This window comes from Dioscorea cayenensis, chromosome 20 (assembly GCF_009730915.1).
Source record: "Dioscorea cayenensis subsp. rotundata cultivar TDr96_F1 chromosome 20, TDr96_F1_v2_PseudoChromosome.rev07_lg8_w22 25.fasta, whole genome shotgun sequence".
NCBI classification, from domain to species: domain Eukaryota; kingdom Viridiplantae; phylum Streptophyta; class Magnoliopsida; order Dioscoreales; family Dioscoreaceae; genus Dioscorea; species Dioscorea cayenensis.
This window is the reverse complement of record NC_052490.1, coordinates 30,333,527-30,346,334: the sequence shown is the minus strand read 5'-3', so window position 1 is coordinate 30,346,334 and position 12,808 is coordinate 30,333,527. Positions and strand designations below refer to the sequence as shown.

The 12,808-nt window shown below is 33.9% G+C and overlaps 3 protein-coding genes and 1 long non-coding RNA gene across 4 annotated transcripts; all 4 read right to left on the bottom strand.

The window, feature by feature from the left end:
• Positions 1-881: 881 nt before the first annotated feature.
• Positions 882-2,722, bottom strand: LOC120251757. Its single transcript, XR_005533478.1, has 4 exons — positions 2,707-2,722; positions 2,410-2,451; positions 1,899-1,954; positions 882-959 (listed from the first exon to the last, which is right to left on the bottom strand). It is a non-coding gene; the product is annotated as an uncharacterized LOC120251757 (long non-coding RNA).
• Positions 2,723-2,724: 2 nt separating this feature from the next.
• LOC120251427 lies at positions 2,725-3,284 on the bottom strand (the record flags this gene model as incomplete). The annotated part of the gene is made up of 3 exons (XM_039259948.1): positions 3,121-3,284; positions 2,901-3,025; positions 2,725-2,820 (listed from the first exon to the last, which is right to left on the bottom strand). Coding segments are annotated over exons 1-3 (357 nt in total), but the record flags the coding sequence as incomplete, so codon positions are not given.
• A 1,044-nt stretch (positions 3,285-4,328) lies between these two features.
• Positions 4,329-7,695, bottom strand: LOC120251426 (zinc finger CCCH domain-containing protein 7-like). The gene is made up of 8 exons (XM_039259947.1): positions 7,513-7,695; positions 7,203-7,412; positions 6,649-6,903; positions 6,415-6,480; positions 6,212-6,312; positions 5,908-5,959; positions 5,224-5,364; positions 4,329-5,115 (listed from the first exon to the last, which is right to left on the bottom strand). Exons 1-8 carry the CDS (start codon positions 7,693-7,695, stop codon positions 4,513-4,515), a joined length of 1,611 nt encoding a protein of 536 aa, XP_039115881.1. The 3' UTR covers positions 4,329-4,512.
• A 1,642-nt stretch (positions 7,696-9,337) lies between these two features.
• On the bottom strand, positions 9,338-10,238 carry LOC120251425 (transcription factor MYB102-like). The gene is made up of 3 exons (XM_039259946.1): positions 10,206-10,238; positions 10,026-10,117; positions 9,338-9,884 (listed from the first exon to the last, which is right to left on the bottom strand). The coding sequence occupies exons 1-3, from the start codon at positions 10,236-10,238 to the stop codon at positions 9,338-9,340; spliced, it is 672 nt and encodes a 223-aa protein (XP_039115880.1).
• Between the last annotated feature and the right edge of the window lie 2,570 nt (positions 10,239-12,808).

Genomic DNA, 12,808 nt, shown 5'->3' with positions numbered 1-12,808 from the left:
GTACCATAAATCATCACACAAGTATGTGAATAACCCCTATGGCAGATTGTAAATGGTTCACTTAGACATTGTTTTGATTCACAGATGGTTGCCTTGTAGCATACCTCAATTGTACAAAAATTTAAATGCTATGCATATGCATGGATTGATTTAAATTTTTATACATTAGTTTATTAAATTATATATAGAGTTCTTAATATATTCATCTTAAACAAATTCCTTTTAATCCCACAATCCTGAATTTAGTTTTAGTAATACAAATCTCATCCCAAGACAAATTACTTCCCTCAGGCTGCAAGATGACATGTCAAGGGGATCTAGTTTTCATACCTTCAACAAGAAAAAGAAAATACACCTATAACTCTATCATAACTGTATAAACTATTCACAATCAGCAAAAATCTCTCCAGCATTCCAGTGATAGACAATGTGGATTGTTGAAAAATAGAAGTGCTTGACCTCTGTAAGAAAACGAATAACACTCTAAGTGCCAACATATTTTTAAATTCGTTTTAACTCTCAATCTCATAGTTAGTCCTTCATTGTAGGCCAAGGTTTGTTGAGATTATTCTTTTGGTAATACTGTCAATAAATAAATAGAACTGCAAACCTTGAGATTGTGAACAATAAAAGGTTCCTCCTTAATAAGATTAAATTGCAGCTCTGAGACAGCAGCACCAGGTACAACTACGCTTGTGTCTACTAAATAGTAGTGGGTCTCTTCATCACCTGGAGTGGATCAAAGAACTATTACGTTTGCACCTATGAATGCTAAGCTGTCATTGTTTTAAAAATAATAGATAATAACCAGAAAATATCAAATAAGGCAAGTCACTACTAGTGAAAATATTTAGTCAAATATGCAGAATATGAATGCCAACCCTCAAAATCACGATTATTCACATAGATTGGGATGTGTGATTGAACATTATTTGTCCAATCACGGAGATCATCTAGACCTGCGCAGAAGAAAATGGGTGAGGTGTTCCTGTAAAATGTCGTCCTCCAGTCCTTCCCTTCATGGGTAAGATGGAGGCATGCAAGTATCTTAATTATTGCTTTTTCATGTCAACCATGCATCTGATGAAACAAAAGATTTGGTTAACTGCATAAAATCATATGGATGATCATGATTTGACACTTCTTTGTCTTGTCAAAGTTGATTGATAAACCTAGAGATGTGTTGAAGATATGAAGACTATACTCAGAAGTTTGTTTTGGTAGCTGTGAGGAAGGCTAAGCATGGTTGACCCGGTGAATAGATTCAGCTACTGTGTACCAAGTCATTAAGGAATGCATGCTGATTGGACTAGAGCAAATCGAGTATGCAAAGCTGATTGGACACTGTTTCTCTTTTGTGCTTTTGTGTTACTTTTTGAAAGCTTGTCAGCATCCTTGCTGTAAAGCCAGTTATGTATCTTTATATATTCAGTTGTATTGTTATGTTAATGTCAAGTTGGATACATAAAGGATGCTGAAATTCTCCCAAGTGTTTTACTCTTTCCTCATTGAGTCCTGTGAGCCATAGAGTGAGCTGAGTGTTCATTGACTTCATTCTATTAAACTGAGTGTTCTTCCTATTAACCTTATCAAGCTGGTCATGTTGCAGGGTGGCAGAGTTGGAAGATGATGCACTTATCAGCTTCGCACTTCAAATTATGCCAAATATGGCCATCATAATTAAAGTGCCCTCTGTTTTACCATTCTGAAACATATAAATTTAACCATTAACAATGTGTTGATCTATTTGTCAATTGCCTACTGAATTTCCTGGTAAATCTAATATTAACAATGAAGTTTGACAGATTCCAGAAATTGGTTTGGAAGAGCATAGCAGAAAGCTTTGCATTTTAAACCATCAATTATAAAAAAGAAAAAGCGTCAAATTCTTGGGGTACCTCCAATTGCGTCTGCATGAGAATGAGTAATGATAACTGCATCAATATTTCTCAACCTGTGATAAATGAGGCTGATTACAATAAAAGCCAAAGAGGTGTAACACCAACAGTCAATTTAAACGGAAGCTAAAAATATAAGAACCTGATGTTCAATGATAAGAGAAAGCAAGTTGAAACAGTCACATTATTGAAACAAAAATAAGCTGCTACATCCATTCATGGTGAATAAAGAAGCATGAAGTAAAGCAACTGAAGGATCAACTTGAAAAATAAGGTTCCCCACACATCATATAGAATTAATTTGATCTTCTTAATGGGAAAATGAGTAGATGATTTCACTAACCTTACATTACTGGGGACAATCCTTTTATAGATGAATACAAAACATTCTCGATATTTATGAAATAGGCAGTTGGCATCAGCAAAATGCAAATTCAAATTCAATTGAAAAAATCTGAAGAAATTTTATTTTATTTAAAAAAAAAAAAGAGAGTATATGATGGATTCTTACCCATAAGTGGGAAACCATTGAAGAGCACTATGATAGAAAAACCTGCAGTTTACAAATATGAAATATTCAAAAACAAGTATTGTACAACAAAAAATCTATCTGAAAATTATTTAAGTTGAATATACATTAGCAAGAGACAAACTTTAGTTTCAGTTCAATTACTGTGTATTCATAATTCACACACTAGCACATTGCTCTAGAAAACTAAGCAAAAAGGAGGCATAAAAAAGCAGCATTCATATAAGAAAAAGAAATCAGAAAGCTTGAATACGCTAATAAAGCTAAAAAGCAACATACTTTCCAGCATCTACAAAGAATGTTAAATCTTCCCAATGAACTGACATATCGAACAAGGATGCTCGTATTGCGCCTCCGATTCTTGTTGCCAGGCTGAGCAGCTTTCAAGCAAACCTTTCCAAACAAACAATTACAAAACACAATTTTTAATAAAAAGCAAAAAGTCAAGTTACAGAGAGAGCAGGCATTGATACCTCACATGCTTTAGAAGGGTCAGTGAGGCAGCTCACTCGAGGAATTCCTTCACTTGTTCCAGTACCCACAAAAATGATCTCAGACTGCTCCTCCGAGCCAGTGCTAAGATCACCATTCGCAATACCTGCAATCAAATGGATTAATCTCTGAAAAAACACACACCAATTGAGCAAAGAGATTCATTGAGGCATTACAACAAACATAAAAGGGGAGAGTTACTCGATTGAAGGCGCGTGCTAAGGGAACTCCTTCGGGGAGGGAGGGGGACGGCGGCACGACAAAGAGGAGCAGTGAATCTAGCGCGGGCGAAGGAGCTCGCCGGCAACGGCGAGGGCGGCAACACGAGTGCCGCCATTGATGCGCTGAAGAACCGGCGGGGAATCATTCGCCACGAGATTCCAAATGTAGGAGTACTAGTGTATTGGTGGGGTGGATGTGGACCGTGGATCACAAGAGACAACATGATCGGACGGTCAGGCATAAGCAAACGCAGAAACGTTTATAATTTACATGGATGATAATGGTGGGACCCGTAAAAATGTTTCTTTTGCACTTGCACCCCTTTGTAAACTATGAATTTTCATCTGCAGTTACAATGCCCCTGAAAACTAATATCATCATAAAATTATATATATATATATATATATAGGCCAACGCGTGGAGGGCCCGAAGATGACCAATCTAAATAGGGGTTATAAGTAAGAAAAGATGATTACTGTTGTGATGAAGATCGAATGATTGAAAAAAAAAATTATTTATCGAACTTTTTTATTATGCTTCTAAACAATGATGTTCATCCAATTAATATTGTATTACAGTATTGTTTAAAAAAATTGTTTACAAAAAAATGATGTCAATTATTTGATTTAAATTTAACTTATTTACAAACGTCCTTAAAATATTGTCCCTCATATATATATATATATAAAATTAAAAAAAAATCTTAAACGTTCTTCACTAAATTCAATTACATAGGCTTTTACATTGATTAAAAAAATTATAATTTATTTACTAAAATCAACTATATATATAATTACATGAGTTGTAAAACAGATTTAATATTAAAAATAATTTTTTTATCAAAAGTTAAAACATCCAAGTTGTTCCAAGAAGTAGCAGGGTGATTTTTGACAAAATCAAGTGATGACATGTAATTTTACAATTGGTCAAGGAGGTAGCAGCTAAAAAGCAATTCATTAATAAACAACAGGAAATTTTCTTAAATAATATATTTAGCATAACTTCAATGCACATTGAATGAAATTTGTTACAAAATCATACACCAAATAGAGAAATACAGAATTGTTAGTGGATTGATACCACAGATGATAACCTGCAAAAATCTATCATATTAAACTTAATACCAAAAAGAATCAAGAATAGTGATTCATACACTTTATTAGAAAAAAACAGAGAAAAAAAGGGAAAAAGGACTCAATACAAAGAAATGAAAAATAATATAAAAATCCTTAAAACATGTAACTGTGATGTTCTGTATATGGCAGCCATAAGGTGAAGGCAGCAGCATCATGTGCCTCGCCAACAACCAAAAATTGGTTGTTGCTGCAAGAAATTACAGTATAAGTAAAACTTGGATTCCTTGCTCTATGCTCATCCAATGAATAAAAACTCTTCTAAGATTTTACTAGCATCCGACAATTCAATCTCAGAAGCAGGCCTAAAGCTGTCGTTCCGTTGTTCCTTACTGCATGAGCCATTCAGTAAGGTACTCGAAGTAATATTTGAAACGAGAGGCTTCTTCTCGTCACTTGGCGGGCTCTTATTAGTGACAAAAGATGGTTCCTTCCCAAATTGAAGGAAGCAAACTCCACTGGGAATTTTTACTGAAGGCTTCAAGAATTTCTCCAGTAAGTTTTCCTTTCTTGAGCTTGGAGTTGTATGTTGCAGTAGTTCATTTGGAACTGGAGAGCTGCTCTTCAAATTAACTTGTTTTATATTTGAATTTGATAATGGAGTATCTGATTTGCTGCTTGTTGATGCTGTTGGATAACCTTCCACAGAGGGCACCGGAGGCTTCAGACATTTGTCCACCAAGTTTTTCTTCATATCCTCGTAGATGGAAAATGTAGATCTTGAAGTGGTAGAGTGATTCTTCACATTGAATTGATTTGTTATATTTGACGTTATGGTTGATGGTGAAGAATGTGATATATTTGTTGCTGATGTTGTTGAAGCATCTTCGACACTTGACATCTGGTATTAATTAAGAGTTCTCATAAATCATGAAATTGAAAAACTAATAACCTTATTTGTCAAGATTAACTAGTTATGCACAGTGACAACAAACAAAAAGTTAGGTACCTTGTGAGAAAATTTGCAATTATCTCCTCGGAGACACATGCCTTTGGACTGGAAGTTGTGACAAGGATACTTGGAGAGTTCATGATCAAATGGACAATCATCCCCTTTTAAGCAAGTATTACACGCAAAATACTTACATGGCTGCAATAAAAAAGAGCAAAGAAATGATTTGTTGATCTACAAGAGTCACAGATTCTGGTATGTAAAAATTGAGAAATAACAGTAAATATAACAGCTTGATCTCATTAGAATTCTATTCTATTCAATGACATTTTTGTGGGTGGATGTGTGCGCATATGTATGCCTGAAAGATATGGAGCAAGAATTAAAATTTCAAGCCAATGATGCATAAACACTTGATCGTTTGTTGTTTGAAATTATAATTTATGATTGTAGGCAATGGCATATTTGACTAAGTTCAAAAGCACTGAGGAGCTGATGCCAATGAAGGGGTTTCTGTGATGCAAGGTAAAATAGCCTCATCAAAGAAGACGAACCAGTTCTACTCAAAGTATATCATACTTTCGACAAATTTTACATCTTTATTACCCAAAGACAGCATTAATGCATCTCTAGAATATGCATATTACCCTAGTAATTATTGGGAAAAAAAGAAACTAAATAACTAAATGAGTAAAAAATAATATCTACAAAATCAGAATGCAGATAAAGAAGGCAATGTACCTGAGACTTGGTCAAAGGAGTAGCTTCATGGGAAAAATTTACACGCATCTCCCTGAAAAAGAAACGAGAATTTCTAGTCAGCAAAAGAGAGATTTTTGGAATCCTTCTCATATCAACTCATAAAAGCAAGATAAAACAAATAAACACAATATATATATATATATATATATATGGGGCAGAATAATAATTTAAGGAATACAACAAAATCAATTCTCCACAAATTTTTAGAAATTCATCAACTCCCCACAAAAAGAGTGAAAAAAATTAATAGCTAACCTTTTGGCATCTCCCTTCAAATAAAAACTCACAATATCTCACTGGTTTTGGCTTTGCCACCAATTGCAGCTTTAATCTCTTGACTCCTTGCTCTCTTTCTATCTGTGCTCGTTTCCTTTTCTTCGCTTTCTGAAAGTGAAATAGTTCAATTAAGTATTCCAGCAAGATATACACCAATAAGTAGGGCAGAACATTCATTAACATAGGTGAATAATTTAAAAAACAAAAAACCTTTTTCTTCTCTTTTCTCTCCTTGGTCAAGGTCCTTCTCCTCTTCTTCATGCCATCTTCATCAACCTAAGGAGATAGTTCATTAAAGAAAGTGACATGTTAGCTATGCTAAAACAAGCACATCTTACTCTCTAATCATAAGTGTGATCAAAGAAACAGCCGAAATTTTCAATGCAATAAGTGAAACAAGAGTCTTTCTAAGAAATCAGCTAAGCCAAAAAATCATTACCATACCTTGTCATCCAACTGGTTTTCCTCATCCTCATTATCTGAATTCTCAAAAGCCTGGCCATACAATCCAACATTTACAGTGCATGCACTTCGCAAGTTAACACTGGTAACAGAGTCAATATTATCACCTTTCACCTTCTGAAGTTCTGAGATCACATACTCAGTTGCAGATGAACTCAGAGGTTCCTCCTTTCTATCAACCATCATCATATTAGAATCATCTACCTTGCGTATACCATTTGTTGATCCAATTTTTCTCTGTGCAATTGGATATAGTAGAAGCTACTGAATTTTCCCTCCAACTTCTCAGCCTCAATAGCTGCATGGTGATCCACCACATCAACCAAAAATTTCCCTTCTTCCATACCACCATCTTCTTCTTCTCCAAATCTTCCTGCTGATTCACAATTTTCCACCTTTGTTTTCAACCAAAAGCAAGCTCATCCGATCCAGAATTTATCTCAATTTTATCATCAAACTGCAACTGAGTATGAGGACACTGATGAAACAATTGATCTTGCCCAATAAACCAAATCATCGCCATTATTCGGACAAACCTCCAGGGATTCATTTCCAATATGTTTTTCTTGTTTCTTCTCCTGTTCTAATTCATTCGCCGCGCTTAAAACCCTAATTTCGGATTCATCCCTATTAGGATTCTCGCCACCATTACCTTGCGACCTCTCAATTAAACCAATCAACTCAGCGGTACAATCAGAAACAACTTCTTCCGGGAACTCAGCATTAACAAACCCATCACCCTCAAACTTTTTCAAAAATCAAAAACTTTCATTCTCCCTATGCCCCTAACCTTTCACTAGACGCATCATCAGCCCTAGGATTCTCCCGCACAACACCCTCACGCACCCTCACCATCACCACCACTCCCGGAAGATCCCGCAACCAAACAGCCATCAAAACTAGGGTTAGAATCTCGACCTGATGAATCAAAGCAAACAGAGAGAATACGCGCCAGAGAACGATACGTAGCGCTGTCGAGATGAGACCTCGGAAGGCCGAAAAGAAGACTCGAAGCTGAGGAAGTACCATTCATCGGAGAAGGACTCCGAGCCCAAGCTCGGAGCTCGCCATGGTGGAAACCGCCGGCGAGGCTTCGTTTCCAGTTTAAAACCCCGAGAACACGGCCGGATAGGGCTTTAGCGCCGACTAATTTTTCATTTCCCAAAATACCCCTCAATTCTGTTTAAGTTTCAACGTATTCTGGGCCAAGCCCAGCCCATGAACTATAGCTTTTTATACGCTCTTAATGCCTGGCCCATTAATGAGCTATAAACTTGGAGTCTGGTTGAGTGTATGGAAAATTACTATTGAACCCATTTGCCATAGTGTCCCTAGGGAGGGTTTTGTATGACCCCTTGTTGTAAATTAGGTAAGCATAGATAAAAGATATCACCCATTGGTTTCGCCCAACTGGTAAAAGTTTGGCTCAATTAATCAAGTAGTTTTCTAAGTTTAAATTTATATATATATATATATATATATATATGTAAAAAAACCAATAAGTTAAAAACCTAAAAAAATAATAATCACTTATTATTATTATTATTATATATTGATATAAATGTGGGATGAAAGAGATCATTAAATAATATTGTCAAATTATATATATAAATATATATTTTTATATTTATGTTAACATTATTTTTCATCTGTCGTTGTTTTATTGTTTTTTTATTGGTGTCATTGCACGAATATTTCTCAATATTTTGAGTAGTCCTAAGAAAATATTTTTTTTGGTTAATATTTAAAAACATTACTATTCCAATATATATGCATAGGAAATGAGTTAATTTTAAAAAATTTCATAAATAACTATAGAGATGAGCACAGAAAATTATCTTGTATGTCCCTCAGTAAGTAAGATCCCTAATATACTCTTATTAAAATTAATTTGTATAAATATCCTAATGTTGAAAATCAACTTAAAAGTCTTAGAACAAAACATATATATTTACTCTTGATTAATATATTCTCTTTCCCTCTTAAAAAAAATATATATATATAAATATATATATGAAGATTTAAAAAAAAATGAGTAGTTTGGGTTTTCCGATAACCTTTTTTGTTAGTTGGTTTAATGAGTGGAATATATATTACATGCATGTACCTCTGAAAAAATATATATATTTTTATGAAAATTTCATCAGATTAAGGTACTTCTCTTATGCATGTCTTTTCTCTTACTGGTTACTGCAAACCTGCAACCAAATCACTTAATATTGATTTCATTTGTCCATATATACATCTCCTGATCCTCAGTTGCATGCTTTACTTGCTACTTTAATTTGTCTGGCTTATTCATTGTCCACATATATATATATATATATATACATATTTTTATATTATATAACAAATATAGTGACTGCAGTGCATGTCATACACACCTCAAGCAGTTGCACCTTTAAGTAACAAAGATAAAGAGAGTTATATGAACAAATATGGGCACAACAAGCATGTCATGCAGAAGCTATCAGCAGTAGCATTATTAAGCAACTTCACTAATATTGGAGGTGCATATACACTCACATTCATTGCTCTAGTGACCCTATACAAGTAGCAAATTTAAGGTATCTCCATGTGACATCCTTATTCCAACATTCATATATATATATTAATTAATCCCTAAACTAATAAAATTAATTTCTCATTTAATCCAAGAAATTAATACACATCAAGGTGCCCAAAATGGCTGCATGTAAGGGTTCATAGCAAGGTTACTGCCACAAGATGCTGATGCTAAAGAAGATGAGCCAATGAGCACATCCAGGTAGTCTGTAGGATTAGGGTAAGTCCTAACACTAGGTCCCATTTCTTGCAACACTGACAGAGACTGTAAAGCACTTGCATGATGGTCTTGAATGTCTGCAACCAGTGGAAGTAATTGTTTATCTTCTTGAAACTGCAAAGAAACTGATGAGTTTATATCAAAGATCACTGAAGAAGAGTAATTGTGGTTGTAGTACTGATTCATGAGTTGATGATCCAAAGGACAAGAACTTGTTGGGATGAACAGGTGGTGATCAGAGGGTGAAAAGTAAAAGTGACCAGATGGATATGTGTTAACTAGTTGTGACAAGTCCTCATTAGGTGAAGTAGTGATCATTGTATTGAGTCCATCCACCGTACGAGACATGAGCTTCTTCTTTATAGTTGAGTTCCAGAAGTTCTTCACTTCATTGTCTGTTCTTCCTGGCAGATGTTTAGCTATCTGTGCCCATCTGCAAATATATGTATATATATATATATATATACACATATAACTATATATATATATAGACACTTACATATATATATATATAAACATATATGAATATATACCTGTTGCCCTAGGATTCTATGGAGTCTCAATGATGAGAGACTCTTCTTGGTGAGAGAAGCTACCACGTTTCAAGTCAGGTCTGAGTAGTTGATCCATCTTAACCTGCAGCTTTTTGCCACATCTTTGAAGCCCCTGCAAGAAAGATTAGGGTTTTAGTTTTATGGTAAGAAGAAGGCTTGCATGACATTGCTGACGCTATAGTGAGTATATATATATATACTCTACGGTCTAGGAACAGAACTCCAGCAGCCATGACCATAGGTGGAGATATACTTAACAAAGCTTTTCATCCTCTTCTGGGTGACCAGAGACCTCTTCTGACCTTTTTGTTTGTTGCAGCGCTGAGTGATGACCCATCTCCTTCTTCCTTAGTTTTGAAACAGTACTGGACTTGTTTTGCTCGGTCTTGGAGAAACCCTAGGGTATACAAGCCAACACAACTTCCAAAAAGTTGGAAGAAGTGGAAATGTTAGGCATAAGTACAAAGAGAAACAGAAGGTGAAGATCAAAGGAAACCCTAACCCTAAAACTCTGACCTTATCTCTGATCTGCTAAGTCTGAAACCTCACTGTATAGGAGAGACAGAGAGAGAAACAGAGCGGTTGTGCCTCTGAGTTGGTACTCTGGTGCTGAAATTTAATGTGGATGGTTGTACTCAGGATGACTCATGTATGTGTAAAGGATGAGAAGCTTTGCCAACTCTGTTTATGTGCCCTTGCTCGGGTTTTGAGCTTTTAGAAATTTTTATGCTTTCTACATGTCTAATACTGAAAATTGCTTATTAGTACTAGTGGTTTGGAATAATTAACTAGCTAGGGTTTATGTAAATTTAAGCAAAAGCATCTCATGTATATCAATAACTAAAATTTCATGCTTTTTTTTTTATTTAAATTACAAAATATTATTCACTTATGTAAACTAGGTTCCATGTATTTTTGTCGAGACAACTGAGTCTCGCGGTGAAAATGCTCGACTTAATGAAAGATTTATCAATAGCGTAAAAATCACCCAATACGCGCTAATGTGGATCAAACTTAATTGTGGGCATGTGACAGCATATTCAAAATATTAATATTTTGCCTTTTATTAAATCCTTTTTTCTTTGAATGATCGAATGTATACATATACATGAGATAACTGTTAAATTATGTTTTAAAAATAAAAAGGAAAAACAAAAGAAAACTAATTTCAAGAATTGGGGTTTATACGCAAAGAGAGCGACGTACATTACAATCAGATCTCGAGGGCAGAAGTGACTTGGACCTGCGTCTTGTCGTTTTGTGATCCATGTCTGTTAATTGAGCCCATTCTCTCCAACCATATTATTGACACAAATAGGGAGACTTTTTGCAGGTGTACCCACAAAGGTACAAGTGCGTATTCTTGCGAATAAAGAAAGTTAATTAACATCATCTGCTTGAATAATATCGTAATTTAACGTATATCTTGGCACAGGTTAATTAGTTAATAGTATTAACAAACAGCAGTATAGCAAAATTCTTAATTTATACCATTGTATAACTTATCTTGGCGAAAAGTTTTTTAAAGTTGTCTGAGGGTTATTTTAGACACTTTAATATATCTTTAATCCAAATAATATGTGGATTAATCGAGTTTGATTCACCAAGGAATTTACTTTCGATAGGCCGTATCTTGATTACCTATATTTTCAGGAGTATATATCTGATTATGTTTTCGGGGTAAATATGCGATGCCGAAACGAGGAGTTTATAACCAATTCTCCCTTTTAAATAATATAATTTTCCTTAATTGATATGAGAGGTGACAATATTGTGGATATATAGATATATAGATTTAATTTTCATTAAAGGAACTTGTATCTTGTGTGATTAGTTGTTAGATTTTGAGCAACTATATAAATCAGTGTTGTTAAGATTTAATTAATTTATATAGTAAGAGCAACCATGATGTGACTCTTTTGTAGTGATAGGGAATTTATTAATTTACCAAATATTACATGTGGGCGAATAAAGTTTTATCGTATGTATATTTAAAAAAATTTTAAAACCAAATTAATTTAATAAGTCCTACATACATTCAACTGCGGGGAAAAGAAAAAGTATCATCCTCACTCGAAAGGACCCAATGTACATTGCAACATTACATTTAAGTTTTGTTAATTGGACTAATTAATTATTTTAATAAATGTATAGATCATATTTGACCTAGTGAACTAGACTTTACTTTTACCCATAAATTTTAGAACAGAGACCTCTAATGTATTTAATAAAAACTAAATGAGATGTTTATTTATTCTTTGTTTTTTGCAGATACTTGTGTGCCACAATATGATCATATGATAAACATGCATATTTAACTTTACAATTAAGAACTTAAAAATAATGACAAAAGCAAGTAACAATGAAAATAAATTAAAACAAACTTTTAATTTATAATTAAAAAATGAACTTATAATATTAGTTGACTATTGGGAAAATATACTACTTTGAAATAGACTAATATATAGAAGAAAAAATTAGAAATTAAAAAAAATAGTTAAGAAAAAATTATGGAATTAATTAAACATTAAATTAAAAAATTAACATAAATTAAAAAAAATAAAACTTTAAAATTCACAATTAATTTGCTCTAAAATTGGGGAGCTGAAGCGCTTTGTTTGGGTTGAACTGAAAGTATTTTTAAGTTTAGTAGAAGTGTTTACGGAAAAAGTGATTTTGGGAGTAAGTTAACGTTTTTTTAATATTTGTGTTTGTATTAAACACGTAAGCGGTACGTAAAAGCAAAATTTAGCGGTTTTCGAGAAGGCTGCTTCCGTGATTAACGAAAAAAAAACTATTTTCG

Coding starts and splice junctions, on each gene's coding strand:
- LOC120251426 (XM_039259947.1), bottom strand. CDS start 7,695: ATGGTACTTCCTCAGCTTCGAGTCTTCTTTTCGGCCTTCCGAGGTCTC. Junction 6,313..6,414: donor AGAGAAAAGAGAAGAAAAAG/GTTTTTTGTTTT, acceptor TTTCACTTTCAG/AAAGCGAAGAAAAGGAAACG. Junction 5,960..6,211: donor AAACCAGTGAGATATTGTGA/GTTTTTATTTGA, acceptor TTTCTTTTTCAG/GGAGATGCGTGTAAATTTTT.
- LOC120251425 (XM_039259946.1), bottom strand. CDS start 10,238: ATGGCTGCTGGAGTTCTGTTCCTAGACCGTAGA. Junction 10,118..10,205: donor TTCTGTTCCTAGACCGTAGA/GTATATATATAT, acceptor TCTTTCTTGCAG/GGGCTTCAAAGATGTGGCAA. Junction 9,885..10,025: donor AGCTTCTCTCACCAAGAAGA/GTCTCTCATCAT, acceptor ATATATTTGCAG/ATGGGCACAGATAGCTAAAC.